General features: G+C 50.6%; 1 protein-coding gene across 1 annotated transcript in view; it reads right to left on the reverse strand.

Moving 5' to 3' along the window:
- Positions 1-19,441, reverse strand: part of LOC138511190 (killer cell lectin-like receptor subfamily B member 1B allele A) — a 78,715-nt gene that overhangs the window by 19,640 nt on the left and 39,634 nt on the right. The window contains exon 4 of the mRNA XM_069626701.1: positions 9,428-9,576. Within this exon, the coding sequence (XP_069482802.1) occupies positions 9,428-9,576 (149 nt within the window). The remainder of the gene's footprint in view (positions 1-9,427; positions 9,577-19,441) is intronic.

A 19,441-nucleotide genomic window follows, 5' to 3' on the forward strand; every position in this document is an offset into this window, starting at 1 on the left:
CCCTGAATGAGGTTCACATCCATTAGAACTGCAAACCCTCCACTGCTGAGGCTGGCAGTCTTGTGCCACTGGCACACATCGGCCCACTGTGGGCATGCTGCATTGCATGTTCTAGCCATCATTCTCCAAGGTGCCCGGGATGCTGCTTGATGCACCTGCGGGAGAGGTGCCCGAGCCTATCTTCCTGCCCAACAGCCCATCTATGGTGAGTGGCAGGAGGTGATGCGTCTATGGCATAGCACCCTCTCATAAGTTGGTGGAGCTCATGCTCCATTGGTGCCCCTGCAGCATTGAGTGAATGTTAAGATGGCCTGCGATGCAGTCCTGACGGTGAGCCATGGCTGGGTCTGTTTTCTCAATATCGCCCATGATGTAATGCTGGGGTACAATGACACCCACAGAGCTCCATAGACATGGGTCTTCGTGATGCAGCAGATGCGACAAATCAATGCTCAAGGAGGGTCATTATGGGTTTGCCGGTATCCCCCCGGATACTGCCAAACGGACCTACCGTTACCGGCGTCTGATATCCCGGTATTACCGGAATATGGAATGTGGCATTGCCGGTACTACCGGCACCGGTAATGGTAGACTCAGCATCTATAATAGGTTTTTAGCCTTCTGTAGCACTTCCCAGGACATCCATTCTAGCCCATACCACAACCGTGCCTTTCTCACAATGCTCCCGCTGCTTGTAGATTCGCCCGCTCCAGCATGTTCTTCCACTGTTTTCTTTATCATTGTCATTGAATATTTGGTGATTGTGTAACCTATGTTTGTTTAATTACACTAATGCGCCCAGTTACCTCAGGGTTTGGCCGCGCCATACAAATAAATAAACGAAACTAGGCTGGACTAAATGGCTGTGCGTCTAATACTGGGAATCTGTTGCCAGTGGGGTCCGATTTACCGTCGGCTCTTGGCTGCAGGTGAATCAGGTGACTTTTTGGGTGCACAGGATAACTAGTATTTATCATGGCATTAAAAGCTGGCATGGTCACTAACAGGCAATGAATGTAAGGTCTCCTGCCTGCCTCCAAACCATTATCGGATGTTTTCTCCTCACACTAACAAGGAATGTCACATGTGTTAATGCCACGCAGAGTGGGCACTGGCATATAGCACCGTTGGGATTAGTGAAGTCACACAAAGATGGCCAAATCCTTCTCAATCTCCGACCTGTCCATCAACTGCAGCCTGATTTATATGTCAACCTCTCTCTCCACCTCATCCTCTTTCTTCCCTAGCTTCATCATCTTCAGTCTATACCCTCAGCTGCTTCAGCACCCTCCTGCCTAATCCTCTTTCTCCCCTACCTCCATAATCTTCAGTCTACACCCTTCACTGCTCCAGCACCCTCCTGCCTCATCCTCTTTCTCCCCTACCGCCATCATCTTCCATCTATGCCCTCCACTGCTCCAGCACCCTCATGCCTAATCCCCTGTTTCCCCTACCTCCATCATGTTCAGTCGACACCCTTCACTGCTCCAGCACCCTCCTGCCTCATCCTCTTTCTTCCCTACCGCCATCATCTTCAGTCTATGCCCTCAACTGCTCCAGCACCCTCTTGCCTAATCCTCTTTCTTCCCTACCGCCATCATCTTCAGTCTACACCTTCCACTACTCCAGCACCCTCCTGCCTCATCCTGTTTCTTCCCTACCTCCATCATCTTCCATCTATGCCCTCCACTGCTCCAGCACCCTCATGCCTAATCCTCTGTTTCCCCTACCTCCATCATGTTCAGTCTACACCCTTCACTGCTCCAGCACCCTCCTGCCACATCCTGTTTCTTCCCTGCCTTCATAATCTTCAGTCTATACCCTCAGCTGCTTCAGCACCCACATGCCTAATCCTCTTTCTTCCCTACCTCATCATCTTCAGCCTATACCCTCCACTGCTCCAGCACCCTCCTGCCTAATCCTCTTTCTTCCCTTCCTCCATCATCTTCAGTCTATACCCTCAGCTGCTTCAGCACCCTCCTGTCTAATCCTCTTTCTTCCCTACCTCCATCATCTTCAGTCTATGCCCTCCACTGCTCCAGCACACTCCTGCCTCATCCTCTTTCATCCCTAGCTCCTTCATCTTCAGTCTATTCCCTCAGCTGCTCCAACACCCTCCTGCCTAATCCTCTTTCTTCCCTACCTCCATCATCTTCAGTCTATACCCTCAGTTGCTTCAGCACCCTCCTGCCTAATCCTCTTTCTTCCCTACCTCCATCATCTTCAGTCTATACCCTCAGTTGCTTCAGCACCCTCCTGCCTAATCCTCTTTCTTCCCTACCTCCATCATCTTCAGTCTATACCCTCAGTTGCTTCAGCACCCTCCTGCCTAATCCCCTTTCTTCCCTACCTCCATCATCTTCAGTCTATACCCTCAGTTGCTTCAGCACCCTCCTGCCTAATCCTCTTTCTTCCCTACCTCCATCATCTTCAGTCTATACTCTCAGCTGCTTCAGCACCCTCCTGCCTAATCCTCCTTCTCCCCTACCTCCACCATCTTTAGTCTATACCCTCCACTGCTCCAGCACCCACCTGCCTAATCCCCTTTCTCCCTACCTCCATCAACCTCAGTCTATACGCTCCACTGCTCCAGCACCCTCCTGCCTTATCCTCTTTCTCCCCTACCTTAATCATTTTCAGTCTATGCCCTCCAGTGCTCCAGCACCCTCCTGCCTAATCCTCTTTTTCCCTACCTCCATCATCTTCAATCTATGCCCTCCACAGTTCCAGCACCCTCGAGCCTAATCAATTCTCCCCTACATCCATCATCTTCAGTCTATACCCTCCACTGCTCCAGCACCCTCCTGCCTAATCATCTTTCTTCTCTACCGCCATTATCTTCATTCTATAGCCTCAGCCACTCCAACATGCTCCTGCCTAATCGTCTTTCTTCCCTACCTCCATCATCTTCAGTCTATACCCTCAGCTGCTCTAGCACCCTCCTGCCTAATCCTCCTTCTCCCCTACCTCCATCATATCCAGGCTATGCCCTGCACTGCTCCAGCACCCCCTGCCTAATCCTCTTTCTTCCCTACCTCATCATCTTCACTCTATACCCTCCACTGCTCCAGCACCCTCCTGCCTAATCGTCTTTCTTCCCTACCTCCATCATCTTCAGTCTATACCCTCAGCTGTTTCAGCACCGTCCTGCCTAATCCTCTTTCTCCCCTACCTCGATAATCTTCAATCTACACCCTTCACTGCTCCAGCACCGTCCTGCCTAATCCTCTTTCTCCCCTACCTCGATAATCTTCAATCTACACCCTTCACTGCTCCAGCACCCTCCTGCCTCATCCTCTTTCTCCCCTACCGCCATCATCTTCCATCTATGCCCTCCACTGCTCCAGCACCCTCATGCCTAATCCTCTGTTTCCCCTACCTCCATCATGTTCAGTCTACACCCTTCACTGCTCCAGCACCCTCCTGCCTCATCCTCTTTCTCCCCTACCTCGATAATCTTCAATCTACACCCTTCACTGCTCCAGCACCCTCCTGCCTCATCCTCTTTCTCCCCTACCGCCATCATCTTCCATCTATGCCCTCCACTGCTCCAGCACCCTCATGCCTAATCCTCTGTTTCCCCTACCTCCATCATGTTCAGTCTACACCCTTCACTGCTCCAGCACCCTCCTGCCTCATCCTCTTTCTTCCCTACCGCCATCATCTTCAGTCTATGCCCTCCACTGCTCCAGCACCCTCATGCCTAATCCTCTTTCTTCCCTACCTCCATCATCTTCAGTCTAAACCCTCCACTGCTCCAGCACCCTCCTGCCTCATCCTGTTTCTTCCCTACCTCCATCATCTTACATCTATGCCCTCCACTGCTCCAGCACCCTCATGCCTAATGCTCTTTCTCCCCTACCTCCATCATTTTCAGTCTATACCCTCAGCTGCTTCAGCACCCACATGCCTAATCCTCTTTCTTCCCTACCTCATCATCTTGAGCCTATACCCTCCACTGCTCCAGCACCCTCCTGCCTAATCCTCTTTCTTCCCTTCCTCCATCATCTTCAGTCTATGCCCTCCACTGCTCCAGCACACTCCTGCCTCATCCTCTTTCATCCCTAGCTCCTTCATCTTCAATCTATTCCCTCAGCTGCTCCAACACCCTCCTGCCTAATCCTCTTTCTTCCCTACCTCCATCATCTTCAGTCTATACCCTCAGTTGCTTCAGCACCCTCCTGCCTAATCCTCTTTCTTCCCTACCTCCATCATCTTCAGTCTATACCCTCAGCTGCTTCAGCACCCTCGTGCCTCATCCTCTTTCATCCCTAGCTCCATCATCTTCAGCCTATACCCTCAGCTGCTTCAGCACCCTCCTGCCTAATCCTCCTTCTCCCCTACCTCCACCATCTTTAGTCTATACCCTCCACTGCTCCAGCACCCACCTGCCTAATCCTCTTTCTCCCTACCACCATCAACCTCAGTCTATACGCTCCACTGCTCCAGCACCCTCCTGCCTAATCCTCTTTTTCCCTACCTCCATCATCTTCAATCTATGCCCTCCACAGTTCCAGCACCCTCGAGCCTAATCCATTCTCCCCTACATCCATCATCTTCAGTCTATACCCTCCACTGCTCCAGCACCCTCCTGCCTAATCATCTTTCTTCTCTACCGCCATTATCTTCATTCTATAGCCTCAGCCACTCCAACATGCTCCTGCCTAATCGTCTTTCTTCCCTACCTCCATCATCTTCAGTCTATACCCTCAGCTGCTCTAGCACCCTCCTGCCTAATCCTCCTTCTCCCCTACCTCCATCATATCCAGGCTATGCCCTGCACTGCTCCAACACCCTCCTGCCTAATCCTCTTTCTTCCCTACCTCCATCATCTTCAGCCTATGCCCTCTGCTGCCCCAGCACCCTCCTGATTAATCTTCTTCTTCCCTACCTCCATCATCTTCAGTTCATGCCCTCAGCTGCTCCAGCACCCTCTGCCTAATCCTCTTTTTCCCCTCCCTCCATCATGTTCAGTCTATGCCCTCCACTGCTCCAGCACCCTCCTGCCTAATCCTCTTTCTTCCCTACCTCCATCATCTTCAGTGTATACCCTCAGCTGCTCCAGCACCCTCCTGCCTAATCCTCTTTCTCCCCTACCTCCATCATCTTCCGTCTACGCCCTCCACTGCTCCAGCACCCTCCTGCCTAATCCTCTTTCTTCCCTACCTCCATCATCTTCAGTCTATGCCCTCCACTGCTCCAGCACCCTCTGCCTAATCCTCTTTCTTCCCTACCTCTAACATATTCAGTCTATAACCTCAGCTGCTTCAGCACCCACTGCCTAATCCTCTTTCTTCCCTACCTCCGTCATCTTCAGTCTATACCCTCCACTGCTCCAGCACCCTCCTGCCTAATCCTCTTTCTTCCCTACCTCCATCATCTTCAGTCTATGCCCTCCGCTGCCCCAGCACCCTCCTGCCTAATCCTCTTTCTTCCCTACCTCCATCATCTTCAGTCTATGCCCTCCACTGCTCCAGCACCCTCTGCCTAATCCTCTTTCTTCCCTACCTTCAACATATTCAGTCTATAACTTCAGCTGCTTCAGCACCCACCTGCCTGATCCTCTTTCTTCCCTACCTCCGTCATCTTCAGTCTATACCCTCCACTGCTCCAGCACCCTCCTGCCTAATCCTCTTTCTTCCCTTCCTCCATCATCTTCAATCTATGCTCTCCGCTGCTCTAGCACCCCCTGCTTAATCCTCTTTCTTCCTACCCCCATCATCTTCAGTCTATACCCTCAGATACTTCAGAACCCTCCTGCCTAATCCTCTTTCTCCCCCACCTCGATCATCTGCAGTCTACACCCTCAGCTGCTCCAGCACCCTCCTGCCTAATCCTCTTTATTCTCTACCTCCATCAACTTCAGTCTATACCCTCCGCTGCTCCAGCACCCTCCTGCCTAAACCTCTTTCTTCCTTACCTCCATCATCTTCGGCCTACAACCTCAGCTGCTCCAGCACCCTCCTGCCTAATCCTCTTTCTTCCCTACCTCCATCATCTTCAGTCTATGCCCTCTGCTGCTCCAGCACCCCCCTGCCTAATCCTCTTTCTTCCATACCTCCATCATCTTCAGTCTATACCCTTAGCTGCTCCAGCACCCTCCTGCCTAATCCTCTATCTCCCCTACTCCATCATCCTCAGTCTACACCCTCCACTGCTCCAGCACCCTCCTCCTAATCCTCTTTCTTCGCTACCTCCATCATCTTCAGTCTATGCCCTCCACTGCTCCAGCACCCTCCTGCCTAATCCTCTTTCTTCCCTACCTCCATCATCTGCAGTCTATACCCTCTACTGCTCCAGCACCCTCCTGCCTAATCCTTTCTTCCATACCTCCATCATCTTCAGCCTATACCCTCAGGTGCTCCAGCACCCCCTTGCCTAATCGTCTTTCTTCCCTACATCCATCATCTTCCGTCTACACCCTGAGCTGCTCCAGCACCCTCCTGCCTAATCCTCTTTCTTCCCTTCCTCCATCATCTTCAGTCTATGCCCTCCGCTGCTCTAGCACCCCCTGCCTAATCCTCTTTCTTCCTACACTCATCATCTTCAGTCTATACCCTCAGCTACTCCAGCACCCTCCTGCCTAATCCTCTTTCTCCCCTACCTCCATCTTCAGTCTATACCCTCCACTGCTCCAGCACCCTCCTGCGTAATCCTCTTTCTCCCTACCTCCATCACCTTCAGTCTACGCCCTCCACTGCTCCAGCACCCTCCTGCCTAATCCTCTTTCTCCCCTACCTCTATCATCTTCAGTCTATGCCCTCCAGTGCTCCAGCACCCTCCTGCCTAATCCTCTTTCTTCCCTACCCCATCATATTCAGTCTATGCCCTCCACTGCCCCAGCACCCTCCTGCCTAATCCTCTTTCTTCCCTACCTCCATCATCTTCAGTCTATGCCCTCCACTGCTCCAGCACCCTCCTGCCTAATCCTCTTTCTTCCCTACCTCCATCACCTTCAGTCTATATCATCAGCTTCTCCAGCACCCTCCTGCCTAAACCTCTTTCTTCCCTACCTCCATCATTTTCAGTCTACACCCTCAGCTGCTCCAGCACCCTCCTGCCTAATCCTCTTTCTTCCCTACCTCCATCATCTTCAGTCTATGCCCTCTGCTGCTCCAGCACCCCCTGCCTAATCCTCTTTCTTCCCTACCTCCATCATCTTTAGTCTATTCCCTCTGCTGCTCCAGCACCCCCTGCCTAATCCTCTTTCTTCCCTACCTCCATCATCTTTAGTCTATTCCCTCTGCTGCTCCAGCACCCCCTGCCTAATCTTTTCTTCCCTACCTCATCATCTTCAGTCTATACCCTCCACTGCTCGAGCACCCCCTGCCTAATCCTCTTTCTTCCTACCCCCATAATCTTCAGTCTATACCCTCAGCTACTCCAGCACCCTCCTGCCGAATCCTCTTTCTTCCCTTCCTCCATCATCTTCAGTCTATGCCCTCCGCTGCTCCAGCACCCACTGCGAAATCCTCTTTCTTCCTACCCCCATCATCTTCCGTCTATACCCTCAGCTTCTCCAGCACCCTCCTGCCTAATTCTCTTTCATTCCTTCCTCCATCATCTTCAGTCTATGTCCTCCACTGCTCCAGCATCCTGCTGCCTAATCCTCTTTCTTCCCTACCTCCATCACCTTCAGTCTATACCCTCAAATTCTCCAACACCCTCCTGCCTAATCCTCTTTCTTCCCTTCCTCCATCATCTTCAGTCTATGCCCTCCACTGCTCCAGCACCCTCCTGCCTAATCCTCTTTCTTCCCTACCTCCATCACCTTCAGTCTATACCCTCAGCTTCTCCAGCACCCTCCTGCCTAATCCTCTTTCTTCCCTACCTCCATCACCTTCAGTCTATACCCTCAGCTTCTCCAGCACCCTCCTGCCGAATTCTCTTTTTCCCCTTCCTCCATCATCTTCAGTCTATACCCTCCACTGCCCCAGCACCCTCCTGCCTAATCCTCTTTCTCCCCTACCTCCATCATATTCAGTCTATACCCTCCACTGCTCCAGCACCCCCTGCCTAATCCTCTTTCTTCCCTACCTCATCATCTTCACTCTATACCCTCCACTGCTCCAGCACCCCCTGCCTAATCCTCTTTCTTCCCTAGCCCCATCATATTCAGTCTATACCCTCAGCTGCTCCAGCATCCCCTGCCTAATCCTCTTTCTTCCCTACCTCATCATCTTCAGTCTATACCCTCCACTGCTCCAGCACCCCCTGCCTAATCCTCTTTCTTCCTACCCCCATAATCTTCAGTCTATACCCTCAGCTACTCCAACACCCTCCTGCCGAATCCTCTTTCTTCCCTTCCTCCATCATCTTCAGTCTATGTCCTCCGCTGCTCCAGCACCCCCTGCCTATTCCTCTTTCTTCCTACCCCCATCATCTTCAGTCTATACCCTCAGCTTCTCCAGCACCCTCCTGCCTAATTCTCTTTCTTCCCTACCTCCATCAACTTCAGTCTATGCCCTCCACTGCTCCAGCACCCTCCTGCCTAATCCTCTTCCTTCCCTACCTCCATCACCTTCAGTCTATACCCTCAGCTTCTCCAGCACCCTCCTGCCCAATCCTCTTTCTTCCCTACCTCCATCACCTTCAGTCTATACCCTCAGCTTCTCCAGCACCGTCCTACCTAATTCTCTTTCTTCCCTTCCTCCATCATCTTCAGTCTATACCCTCCACTGCCCCAGCACCCTCCTGCCTAATCCTGTTTCTTCCCTACCTCCATCACCTTCAGTCTATGCCCTCCACTGCTCCAGCACCCCCTGCCTAATCCTCTTTCTTCCCTACCTCCATCTTCTTCAGTCTATACCCTCCACTGCTCCAGCACCCTCCTGTCTAATCCTGTTCTTCCCTACCTCCATCACTTTCAGTCTATGCCCTCCACTGCTCCAGAACCCTCCTGCCTCATCCTATGGCTGGTCCTGAAATGGAACCATGCCGGCCATTTTGTCCTATTTAGTGGGTGCCACTGGAATCATTGTATCCAAGCCAATGCTAATGGGCAGAACTCCTTGATTTGATACAAATATTCAATATTAGAGCATTTCAGTTTATGTCCAAAATGTTTCATGTGGTGGAAATACATAGGATTTAAATATGAAGCTTAGGAGAGTTCCGGAGAGTGCCTGGGAATCAGTAAAGAGGAACACCTGCTGCCGGTGTGTAGTGAGAGAGTGTAGAGGGTTTTACAATGGAAGATTATGGAGAAACAGTGTCACCCCTCAAAACAGATGGCAAGATACAGCCAAGTGTCTGATGAACTCAACTCATCCATGCCAGGCCATCCATAACCACATACATGCATCACCAATGGGAACTCTTGCGCGGAAGCCCACACATTTCCAGTCTCAGTGCACACACACACATATACACCCATGTGCACTGTAAGGACTTCACCCATATATATTCGTGACAGGAATCAGTTTACCAGTTCCTTGTTGCTTCTGATGATCACCAGGTTTCCACCTTTGGCAAAGCAGTCCTTCTGGGCGGTGGCCCAGAACCCCTTCTCTTCTGATAGGAAATAGCACACCCCATTGCCCAACGTCCAGCCTTCCGGGCAGTACCAATGCAGCCCTGGGGGTGAAACAAATGTTGATACACAATGTTATGATTATAGGAGACAATCATGAACCAAACGATGTGTTAATAGCAAATGTCGCCAGCTGTGTTGGCCTAGCAGGGGTCTCTGGCATACTGGGAACAATGGGGCATCGCCCAGTTCAGAGATTTCTCAGGCACACCATTTAAAAGTACACAGTATAACAAATGACAAGGACCCCACATGAACAAAGACGATTGGGAAAATAACTATGGCTTTAAACGAACACACAGACAATAAAGAAAGCAGTTTTAACATGGTGTTCGTACCAAAAATTACAAAATACCTGATTCTCGGGAAAATAACCATTTCAAAAGTCCTACATCGCACGATTTCCAATGTGATATGTGTCAAAGTTGGGGACATAAATCCGAGGCAGGCTACAGAGAGAGGTGTCTGCATGTTTAGCTTGGGTGGGGGCGAGCGAGCAAAGTGGCCCAGACCCAATCTATCTCCGAAGGATTGAGAAAACAGTGGGAATGGCCAGTAGTTCATGCGGATATAATGGGAGAGCATTGGGGCTACGAGGGGTGCCCGCCTTTTCATGTGGACAGGACACCCCTTGAGAATTATCTGTTTACGGCACAGCTGTAGGGTGATGGCTGTAGTCACCTCCTTTAACATTTCCAATTGCAATGGTTATTTATCTTCTTCTAAAACATTAACGTCTGTACTGAATATAACGCTTACCATTAAAGTATTAAGCATCAGTTTCCTTTTTCTTTTCTTTATTACTACTGATTATATTTAATTTTTAATGCAAAGCTTTTATAACTCTTTATTTGCATTGCTTCGTTTTTACGAGGGGGTGTTAGTGTATCGTAGTGCTGAAATCTTACCACTGTAAAAAGAAATCCCAGTCTAAAATCCACAAACATAATCTCGCGAGAACGAACCATCTAGGCATCATCGATTCTTGTATGTTACGATATCTGCAAATGATTGACTACATGGTAGAACGCCCTACTGTAATAACACTTTCCTAGCCTAGAACAGCGCAAAACACATTTTCAAGGCTTTTTAGGATTAAAGTGTTGGAGACCGTCGGCAGCCACCTTCACAAAAAGTCAAGGAAGGTATGTTTTAATATGTATTTTTACAGTGGTTAAGGAGCGACATTGTCTGCAGTGTTTCTCTTAAAACATTGAAGTAATCATCAGTGGCGAATAACCAAATGTAAGTATGTAAATGAACACCCAAATGAGCACTCAAATTGACTACTGTGACCTCAATCTTAGTGTAAATGTCTGCTACTCGACAGGAATTGATCACTGTGGGCCGCCATCTTAGAATGAATACTGTTTGGCAGGAATTGATTACTACGAGCTGCCATCTTAGATGAATGTCTGCTACTGGACAGGAATTGATCACTGTGGGCCTCATTTTAGAAAGAATGTCAGCCACTTGCCAGGAATTGATTACTATGGGCTGCCATTTTAGATGAATGTCTGCTACTTGACAGGAATTAATCACTGTGGGCCGCCATCTTAGAATGAATGCTGTTTGGCAGGAATTGATTACTACGAGCTGCCATCTTAGATGAATGTCTGCTACTGGACAGGAATTTGATCACTGTGGGCCACCATCTTAGAATGAATGCTATTCGGCAGGAATTGATTACTACGAGCTGCCATCTTAGATGAATGTCTGCTACTCGACAGGAATTGATCACTGTGGGCCTCATTTTAGAAAGAATGTCAGCCACTTGCCAGGAATTGATTACTATGGGCTGCCATCTTAGATGAATGTCTGCTACTTGACAGGAATTAATCACTGTGGGCCGCCAGCTTAGAATAAATGCTATTCGGCAGGAATTGATTACTATGGGGTGCCATCTTAGATGAATGTCTTCGACTCGACAGGAATTGATCACTGTGGGCTGCCATTTTAGAATGAATGCGATTCGGCAGGAATTGATTACTGCGAGCTGCCATCTTAGATGAATGTCTGCTACTCGACAGGAATTTGATCACTGTGGGCCGACATCTTAGAATGAATGCTATTCGGCAGGAATTGATTACTGCGAGCTGCCATTTTAGAAAGAATGTCAGCCACTTCGCAGGAATTGATTACTATGGGCTGCCATCTTAGATGAATGTCTGCCACTTGACAGGAATTGATCACTGTGGGCCACCATCTTAGAATGAATGCTATTCGGCAGGAATTGATTACTATGGGCTGCCATCTTAGATGAATGTCTGCTACTCGACAGGAATGCTCTGATTACTTACTGGTAGTCTTCATTACTCCGAGTCCTATTCTTCCTCGTCACAGTACTTACTTCATGAGGCCCCTGCCTCCGACACAGGACCTTCTTCTATTTCTTTAAATTCCTATAACTCCTCCCCCACATCCACGTCACTCAGTTTCATATTACCAAGCCAGAGCATGGGACCTTCCCCGCAGGGAGGGTGAGGAGGGTCGTCAGTACGGTGACGAGGAAGAGTAGGACTAGGAGTAATGAAGATTACCGGTAAGTAATCAGAGCATTACCTCCACGTCCACTCTTCCTCGTCCCAGTACTTACTTCATGAGGTATACCAAAGCAGCAATGGGGAAAAGGTCCCAATGAGAAACAGAGCTAAAAACAGTGCAGCAAACACCCACAATAACTCTTAATTAACATCCTCACAGATAAAACTCCAACCACGAAGGAACCAACCCCCCCGAGTGGGAGAAACTCAACCCATAGCGGTTGATGGAAATCCCTAGACCAGCCAAGGCGGCAGCCATACAAATCTCTTGCAGAGAAAAACCCTCCTTGCATCGGCCCAGGAAGCCGCCAAACCCCTGGAGGACCGCCCCTGATCGTGCGCAGGCACAGGCAGGCCAAAAGCCATATAGGCACTGGGATCACAACCCGGAACCATCGGAAAATGGAAACCACAGATGCGTTTTGCCCAGCCCCAGCCGGACCACAAGCAATCAGAAGACTATCAGATTGGTGGGAAAAAGCAAACCTAGCCAAATACTCCAACACGTCCCGCCGGACATAATGTTAAGCCAAGCCACCTCCTCATGCATTCTCGAATCATGAAAGAAGTCAGGGAGAACCAGATCCTGAGAGGTATGAAAACCGAGATACAATTTAAGGGAGGAACTTCGGACCACATCTCAGCAGCACCGAGTCTGGCAGCACCCTCAGGAAAGGAGGGTGATATAAGAGAGCCCCAATCTCCCCAAGCCTACGGGCAGAAGCGAAGGCAATAAGAAAAACAGATTTCAATGTAAGATGTTTGATATCAATCTCGGAAAAGGGCTCAAAAGGAGGCCCTTGAAGGAACCATAATACAAGAGGGAGATCCCAAGGGGGAAGCCCTTTAACAGAACACCTTCAGAGTGGACTGTCTAAGAGCATCCATTATGTACTCAACTACAGGATCTGGGAACCCCTGAGATATCAACCTAGACTGAGCAATAGCCACACTGCCCATTGCATCCAGTGGAAATCCAACCGCAGATCCCCTTGAAGGGGACACGGCCACCTCGGAATCAGCCAAGGTTCCTAGGACCGAAGCTCCAACAGAGAGGGGAGCCAACTCCGGCGGGACCAGAACTGAGCTAACAACAGCACAGTCACCCTGGACACTCTGATGCGCCAAACCACCCGGGGCAGAAGGGGAATAGGCGGAAAGGCATAAAGGAAAACACCAAGGCCACTGTACAGAGAGGGCGTCCATTCCCCAATCCCCCCGGCCTGAAACCGAGAGCAGAAGAGGCGAACTTCTGCTGTGGCCGGGGATGCAAACAGGTCTAGAACCGGGGACCCTAATCTGATACAGGTCACTGCAAAGACCTGGGCCAACAGGACCAGTTCCGCCGAGGAGTGAAAACCGGCATCTGAGAAGATCCGCTTGAACATTGTCCACCCTTCTGATACGTGAGGCCACCAGAGACACCAGATGAGATTTCTCCCAGGTGCCTATCAGCGCTGCCAGAGCATTCAAGGAACACCCGGAACCCCTTTTGCAGTTGACATATGCCAAGGCCGTCGTATTGTCCGATCGGATCAAAACCGCCGACCGTCCAGCAACTCCTTGTAGTACACCAGTGCTTGGACAATGGCACAACTCTTGCCAATTGGATGATCGCCGGCTCTCCCCAGATCTCACAACCCTTGAGCTGAGAGGACCCCCAATGTAGACCCTTTCTGCTGGCGTCGGTAGTAAGAGAGGCCACAGGAGGATGGACCATGCACACCTCAGCCTGTAGACCTGAAACCCCCCGCCACCACAGCGGGGAGACTCGCAGCGCTGGGGACACCGAAAACACAACTACGAAAGCCGAGACGTCGGAAACCAGTGGGAGAGAGTATAAGACACCAGGGGACATAACCGAAGACGGGCTCAAGGAACCGAAAAAACGCAAGACGCCACGTGCCCCGTAACTTCAGCAACAGGCGAGCCGAGACACACTGCCTTCTGAGAACCCAGCCCAGACCAGCCAGCAAGCGCCCCCCCTGCACAACATCCAGAGTACACTCTCCCCAGACGTCCGGACAAGCAGTGCAGGGTCTTGAGACCCATAAGCAGTTGACACATCCTAGAAGGCATAGAGACCAGGAACACCCGCAAGTAGAAAACTTGACCCTGAACAGGGAGAGGAACGGGCAAGACGGTAACCCACAACAATTCTTCCTAGAGAACGGATCCCATGGCCAACTACTTGGACCGTGAGCTGGGTACCAAAGTCCTAACCATGCAAACCTGGACAGGAGGAGACAGGTACTGCAACCGATACCCCCCTCCGGAAGGAGCCCATTACCCAGGAAGCCGAACCCCACCGTCCCATACAGCTTAGAGAAGATAGAGACGAGGAGCCAGGGAAAACCGCCAGTCACTGCACTTGCACCAGAGGGAAATCACAGGACGTTGAAACAGGCCTGCGCCACAATATAACAGCATGCTTGTCAGCCCACAAAAAGATCTGACCTATCAAAAGGAAGATACTGGACAGCCCAGAAGTCCAGCAGACTATGGCCCCCTCAGCCGACAGAGGAGCCACCAGGCTGGCGTCAAAAGGGAAGAGTACTGTCACAGAGCGGGGCAAAGCAATCCATCCCGGATAGCTGACATCAAAGGCAACCCCCTACCTGAGGTATGCCTATGGTCCAGCAGACCAGGGCCCCCCCAGCCGACAGAGGAGCCACCAGGCTGGCGTCAAAGAGCAGAATACTGTCACAAAGGAGGGCAAAGCAATCCATCCCGGATAGCAGACATCAAAGGCAACCCCCCACCTGGGGTATTCCTACACTGGAAAAACCCACTGAAGTGACATCCCCCTCCACCGGCACCAGGGGCTCTGAGAACCCCTCTAAGCACAGACATGTGCCACCATGTGCCCTATCACTTCCCACAAGTCTGAGAGGAGGCGTGAAAGCAACACGTCGGCACCGGAGGACCTAGGCCCTAAAAGAAGAGACACTGGGAACCCCCTGCATGGCCGTTACTTCCATGATGCATTTTCCATAATCCCATGCCGGACAAGGGAAAAGCAAATCAACTCCTTAGACTTTCCCTCATGCAGTTTAGAGGAAGAGGACAGGACAAGGAGTCTGCGTCCATAGCTAGCACAGACCCAAACACACCACTAACACGCCACATGACTGAGAGGTGGCTTGAGCCCTGTATCCAGTAGCTGGCAGCCCCATGCTCTAAATCGTTCCAATGCGTCGGTCTAGGAAGGATGAAGGACCGAGTCAGCACCGCTGAGACTCGAACCCGAAGTGTAGACTATGCCAGGCCGGTACCCTTCCGGCCGCTTGCAGACGTGTCCAAATCTGCGCCGTATTCACAGGCAACACGCAAGGAATGCAGCCAACATCCGGTGCATCCTGGGCTGTGTGTGTCTGAGGAGCGGGTGGTATGTGACATGCCTGTGACAGTACAGAGCCCCCACTCTTTCAAATACTCTGTCACAGTCACCCCACGACAAGAAGCAGAGAGGCCTCACAACAAAAGGGTTGGCTTAGCCCATACTGCCAAGTGCTTGCCATCATTTCCAATAAAGATGTGTACACAGAGCACGAGGTAACAGCCTTTCGAAGGAGTCAAGATGGCCATACCAGCAAGAGAGGGGAAAACATCAAGCACAGTCCTCCCCTCTCCTTACCTTCCCCCAGATAATGCAGCTAACATCCGGTGCATCCTGGGCCGTGTGTCTCTGAGGAGCGGGTGGTATGTGACATGCCTGCGACAGAACAGAGCCCCCGCACTTTCAAATACTTTGTCACAGTCACCCCACGACAAGAAGCAGAGAGGCCTCACAACAAAAGGGAAGGCTTAGCCCATACTGCCAAGTGCTTGCCATCATTTCCAATAAAGATGTGCACACAAAGCACGAGGAAAACGGTATGTTGAAGGAGTCAAGATGGCCATACCAGCAGGAGAGGGGAAAAATGTCAAGCACAGTCCTCCCCTCTGCTTACCTTCCCCCAGATAATGCAGCTAACATCCGGTGCATCCTGGGCCGTGTGTCTCTGAGGAGCAGGTGGTATGTGACATGCCTGAGACAGAACAGAGCCCCGCACTCCCAAAGACTCTCTGCCACTGTCACCCCACGACAAGAAGCAGAGAGGCCTCACAACAAAAGGGAAGGCTAGCCCATACTGCCAAGTCGAATCAAGATGGCCAAAACAGGAGGAGAGGGGAAAAACATCAAGCCCAGTCCTCCCCTCTCCTTACCTTCCCCCGGCCGTGCAGGACCTGGGACACAATGCTCACGCTGCGGTCCGAAGCCCAGCAAAGAACCGAGCGAGGCAATCCAGCTCAACTGTGACCCCAAGCCCCGCAGGGGGCCCAGGAGCAGCGCCGCACCTGAAGGAGCCGAGGACCCCGCCACACAGCCCCCCCCAGGGGGCCAGCAATCGGTGCTCCCTGGTGCCCCGCACTGGGAAGAAAAAGTCCAACCTGCCGGAGGCAGGAAAAATTAAACTGAGTGACATGGAAGTGGGGGAGAAGTTATAGAGATTTAAAGAAATAGGAGAAGGTCCTGTGTCGGAGGGAGGTGCCTCATGAAGTTAGTACTGGGACGAGGAAGAGTGGACGTGGAGGTAATGCAAACAGCCATCTTAGAATGAATGTCTGCTATTCGGCAGGAATTGATTACTGCGAGCTGCCATCTTAGATGAATGTCTGCTACTCGGCAGGAATTGATTACTGCAAGCCGCCATTTTAGATGAATTTCTGCTACTCGGCAGGAATTGATTACTGTGGGCTGCCATCTTAGAGTGAATGTCTGCTACTCGGCAAGAATTGATTACTGCAAGCCGTCATCTTAGAATGAATGTATGTCACTCAGCAGGAAATGATTACTGCAAGCCGTCATCTTAGAATTAATGTATGTCACTCAGCAGGAATTGATTACTGCGAGCCGCCATCTTAGAATGAATGTCTGCTACTCGGCAGGAATTGATTACTGTAAGACGTCATTTTAGCTCAATGGCTGCTACTCGACAGGAATTGATTACTGAAAGCTGCCATCTTAGATGAATTTCTGCAACTCAGCAGGAATTGATTACTGTGGACCGGCATTTTAGAATAAATGTCTGCTACTTGGTAGGAATTGATTACTATGGGCTGCCATTTTAGAATTAATGTCTGCTACTCTGCAGGAATTGATTACTATGAGCTGCCATTTTAGAATGAATCTGTCATAAAATGGGGAAAACCTGGAGTGTGTGCACTTAGGTTAGAAGTAGCTAAAAGTTGAGGGTGCTGGGATAGCTTCACATCTGTGGAATTCGAGACTAACCCCTGAGTCTCTTCAATTTGTGTAATGTAAACTTTAACCACTTTCTAGTGTGTGCGCTTGTCTGCAATAAATATATTGACCATTAAGTAGTGCTAAATCACATAGGGGGTAATTCATAGAATTTGGCGAACAAGTGGCGCATGCGGCTGGCGCACTGGCAGTCTCCTTGCTTGGGTTGTTACTCTGGCTGTGGATGTCCCACAAAGCTGAAACTCACTCTGGACCTCGATAAGGCTTGGCAGGTGAAGATGAGTCCTTTGGCTTCCATTGATGACCCTCAATGGCGACGGTTGCAGTGACAGAAGTAGGTGTTGAGTTTTGGTATTTTGCGGATGGCCGTCTTTCAGTTCTTTGGTGCTGCAGACACAAGACGGATGACAGGATGGCTTCTGGTGACTTGGACTTGAGCACCGGACTAAACAGTGGACCAGCACCAAGTCTGTACCCAAGAGACACGTTCTTCATGGTTTGGTGGCGAAAAACCCACTAGCAGGTACTGCTCTGCAGGCAGCGACTCTGGACTACCTCAGTCGAGGAAAAGGGGACAGATGTCTTAGTTGCAGTGTCCTTTGAAGATTTCTTCAGATGGTTAGAACTTGGCAAGCTCCAGACATTGGGCAACACTATGCCAGTGTACCCCCTCTTCTGGGCGATACACTGAAATCTGGCTTCCTAGTAGTTATGAACGAACGCTGCACCCTGGGAAACACTGGTGGACTTCTTTGGCTCAAGATGTCCATACACTCTTCTTCTGGACTCACAAAAGTACCTCACCAGGACGGCAGGCATGCAGGATTTGCTCCCAGGACACTTTGTGTGAAGACTAGCAGTTGCACGATGTCCCCTCTTAGCTATGAGAAGAGGTCGCCTGTACAGGTCCTCCCTGGTTCAGTCCTCGAATCAGCATAGCAGTATTTGGATTCCTTGAAGAGTTGAAGCAGCAGACTTCTTCCTCCAGCTGGATTCAGGATACAAGTTTCAAAACACTCCAGGTTTCTTCTTCTGGTTTCTGGAGGTGAGTGTGGGGTCCCCACAAATCTCCCCATTCACTCAGGATGAGCTAGGCTCAGACAGCCAATCACATACTAGGGCATTCATCATGCAGCACCCATTCAGGCTCACAGGCATTCAGCCCATTCACCTAAAACCAGACATGCAAATCAGTGAATGTGAAGTGGAGACACTGCCTAGCCTTTCATGGCACATGTTGCATTCCCTCCAGTTTCAGACAGGGTTGGCTCAGGCAGGACCAGGGGCATTGTGACCAAAACCAGACACCCACAACACAGAATGCAAAGGGACTCCTCTCTCCATTCACTCAGGTCCTTCCCTAACGGAACACGCACAACAAGCAGTCCCCGGGAAGGCTCCAGCCAGTCTGGAATTGGCAGCCCCAGAGCCATATACGGTCCTTCCACCCAACAGTCATTCAGGTGAAGGGGGCAGAGCCAGGGCTTCTCAGGACTTTGAGAAACAGGGGGCAAAGGCAAAAGAAACCAAGAGGCTACAGTGGCCATCTTGCTTTTGTGTAGAATCCATTGATTCCTATGGCAGGGTCTGTGTGTCCCAAACATGAAGTACACCCAGAGCCACTGTCCAGTCAGCATATAGCTGCCACCAGCCCATGCACTGCTCTGTGGGCTGTACACAGGTGCCCAAATACATACACTAGAGGTATGAGTGGGCACCCCTACCCATGGTGCCATAATGGTATTCCATGGGTACTGTTCAACAAAAGGTAAAAATGAAGAGCTGCACTGCCAGAGGTCCAGACTGGACCCCTATGGTAGAAAACATACAGAAAACACACAGAGAAGAAGTGGGTCACGGACGAGGAGGACCTGCCCCTCCAAAGGCATTTCTAGCATCGAAGTCTAGACCATCATGTCATTTCTCGTGCCACTTAACTTGCTAGACACTGCCCGCCCATCTCCTCCCCACCACCCGGTTCAGATGTATCCCTTCTCTGTGCCCCTCAGTATCCTACCCCCGGCTGTATATCTGTTCTGTTGTTACATTTGAAAAGTGCTCTGTTATGCATCTCTAATGGTGCACCCCTCTGTAAAGCGCTCCATTACTTCTCAAAGC

The sequence above is a fragment of the Ambystoma mexicanum genome, chromosome 6p (assembly GCF_040938575.1).
Source record: "Ambystoma mexicanum isolate Mex_15411 chromosome 6p, UKY_AmexF1_1, whole genome shotgun sequence".
NCBI classification, from domain to species: domain Eukaryota; kingdom Metazoa; phylum Chordata; class Amphibia; order Caudata; family Ambystomatidae; genus Ambystoma; species Ambystoma mexicanum.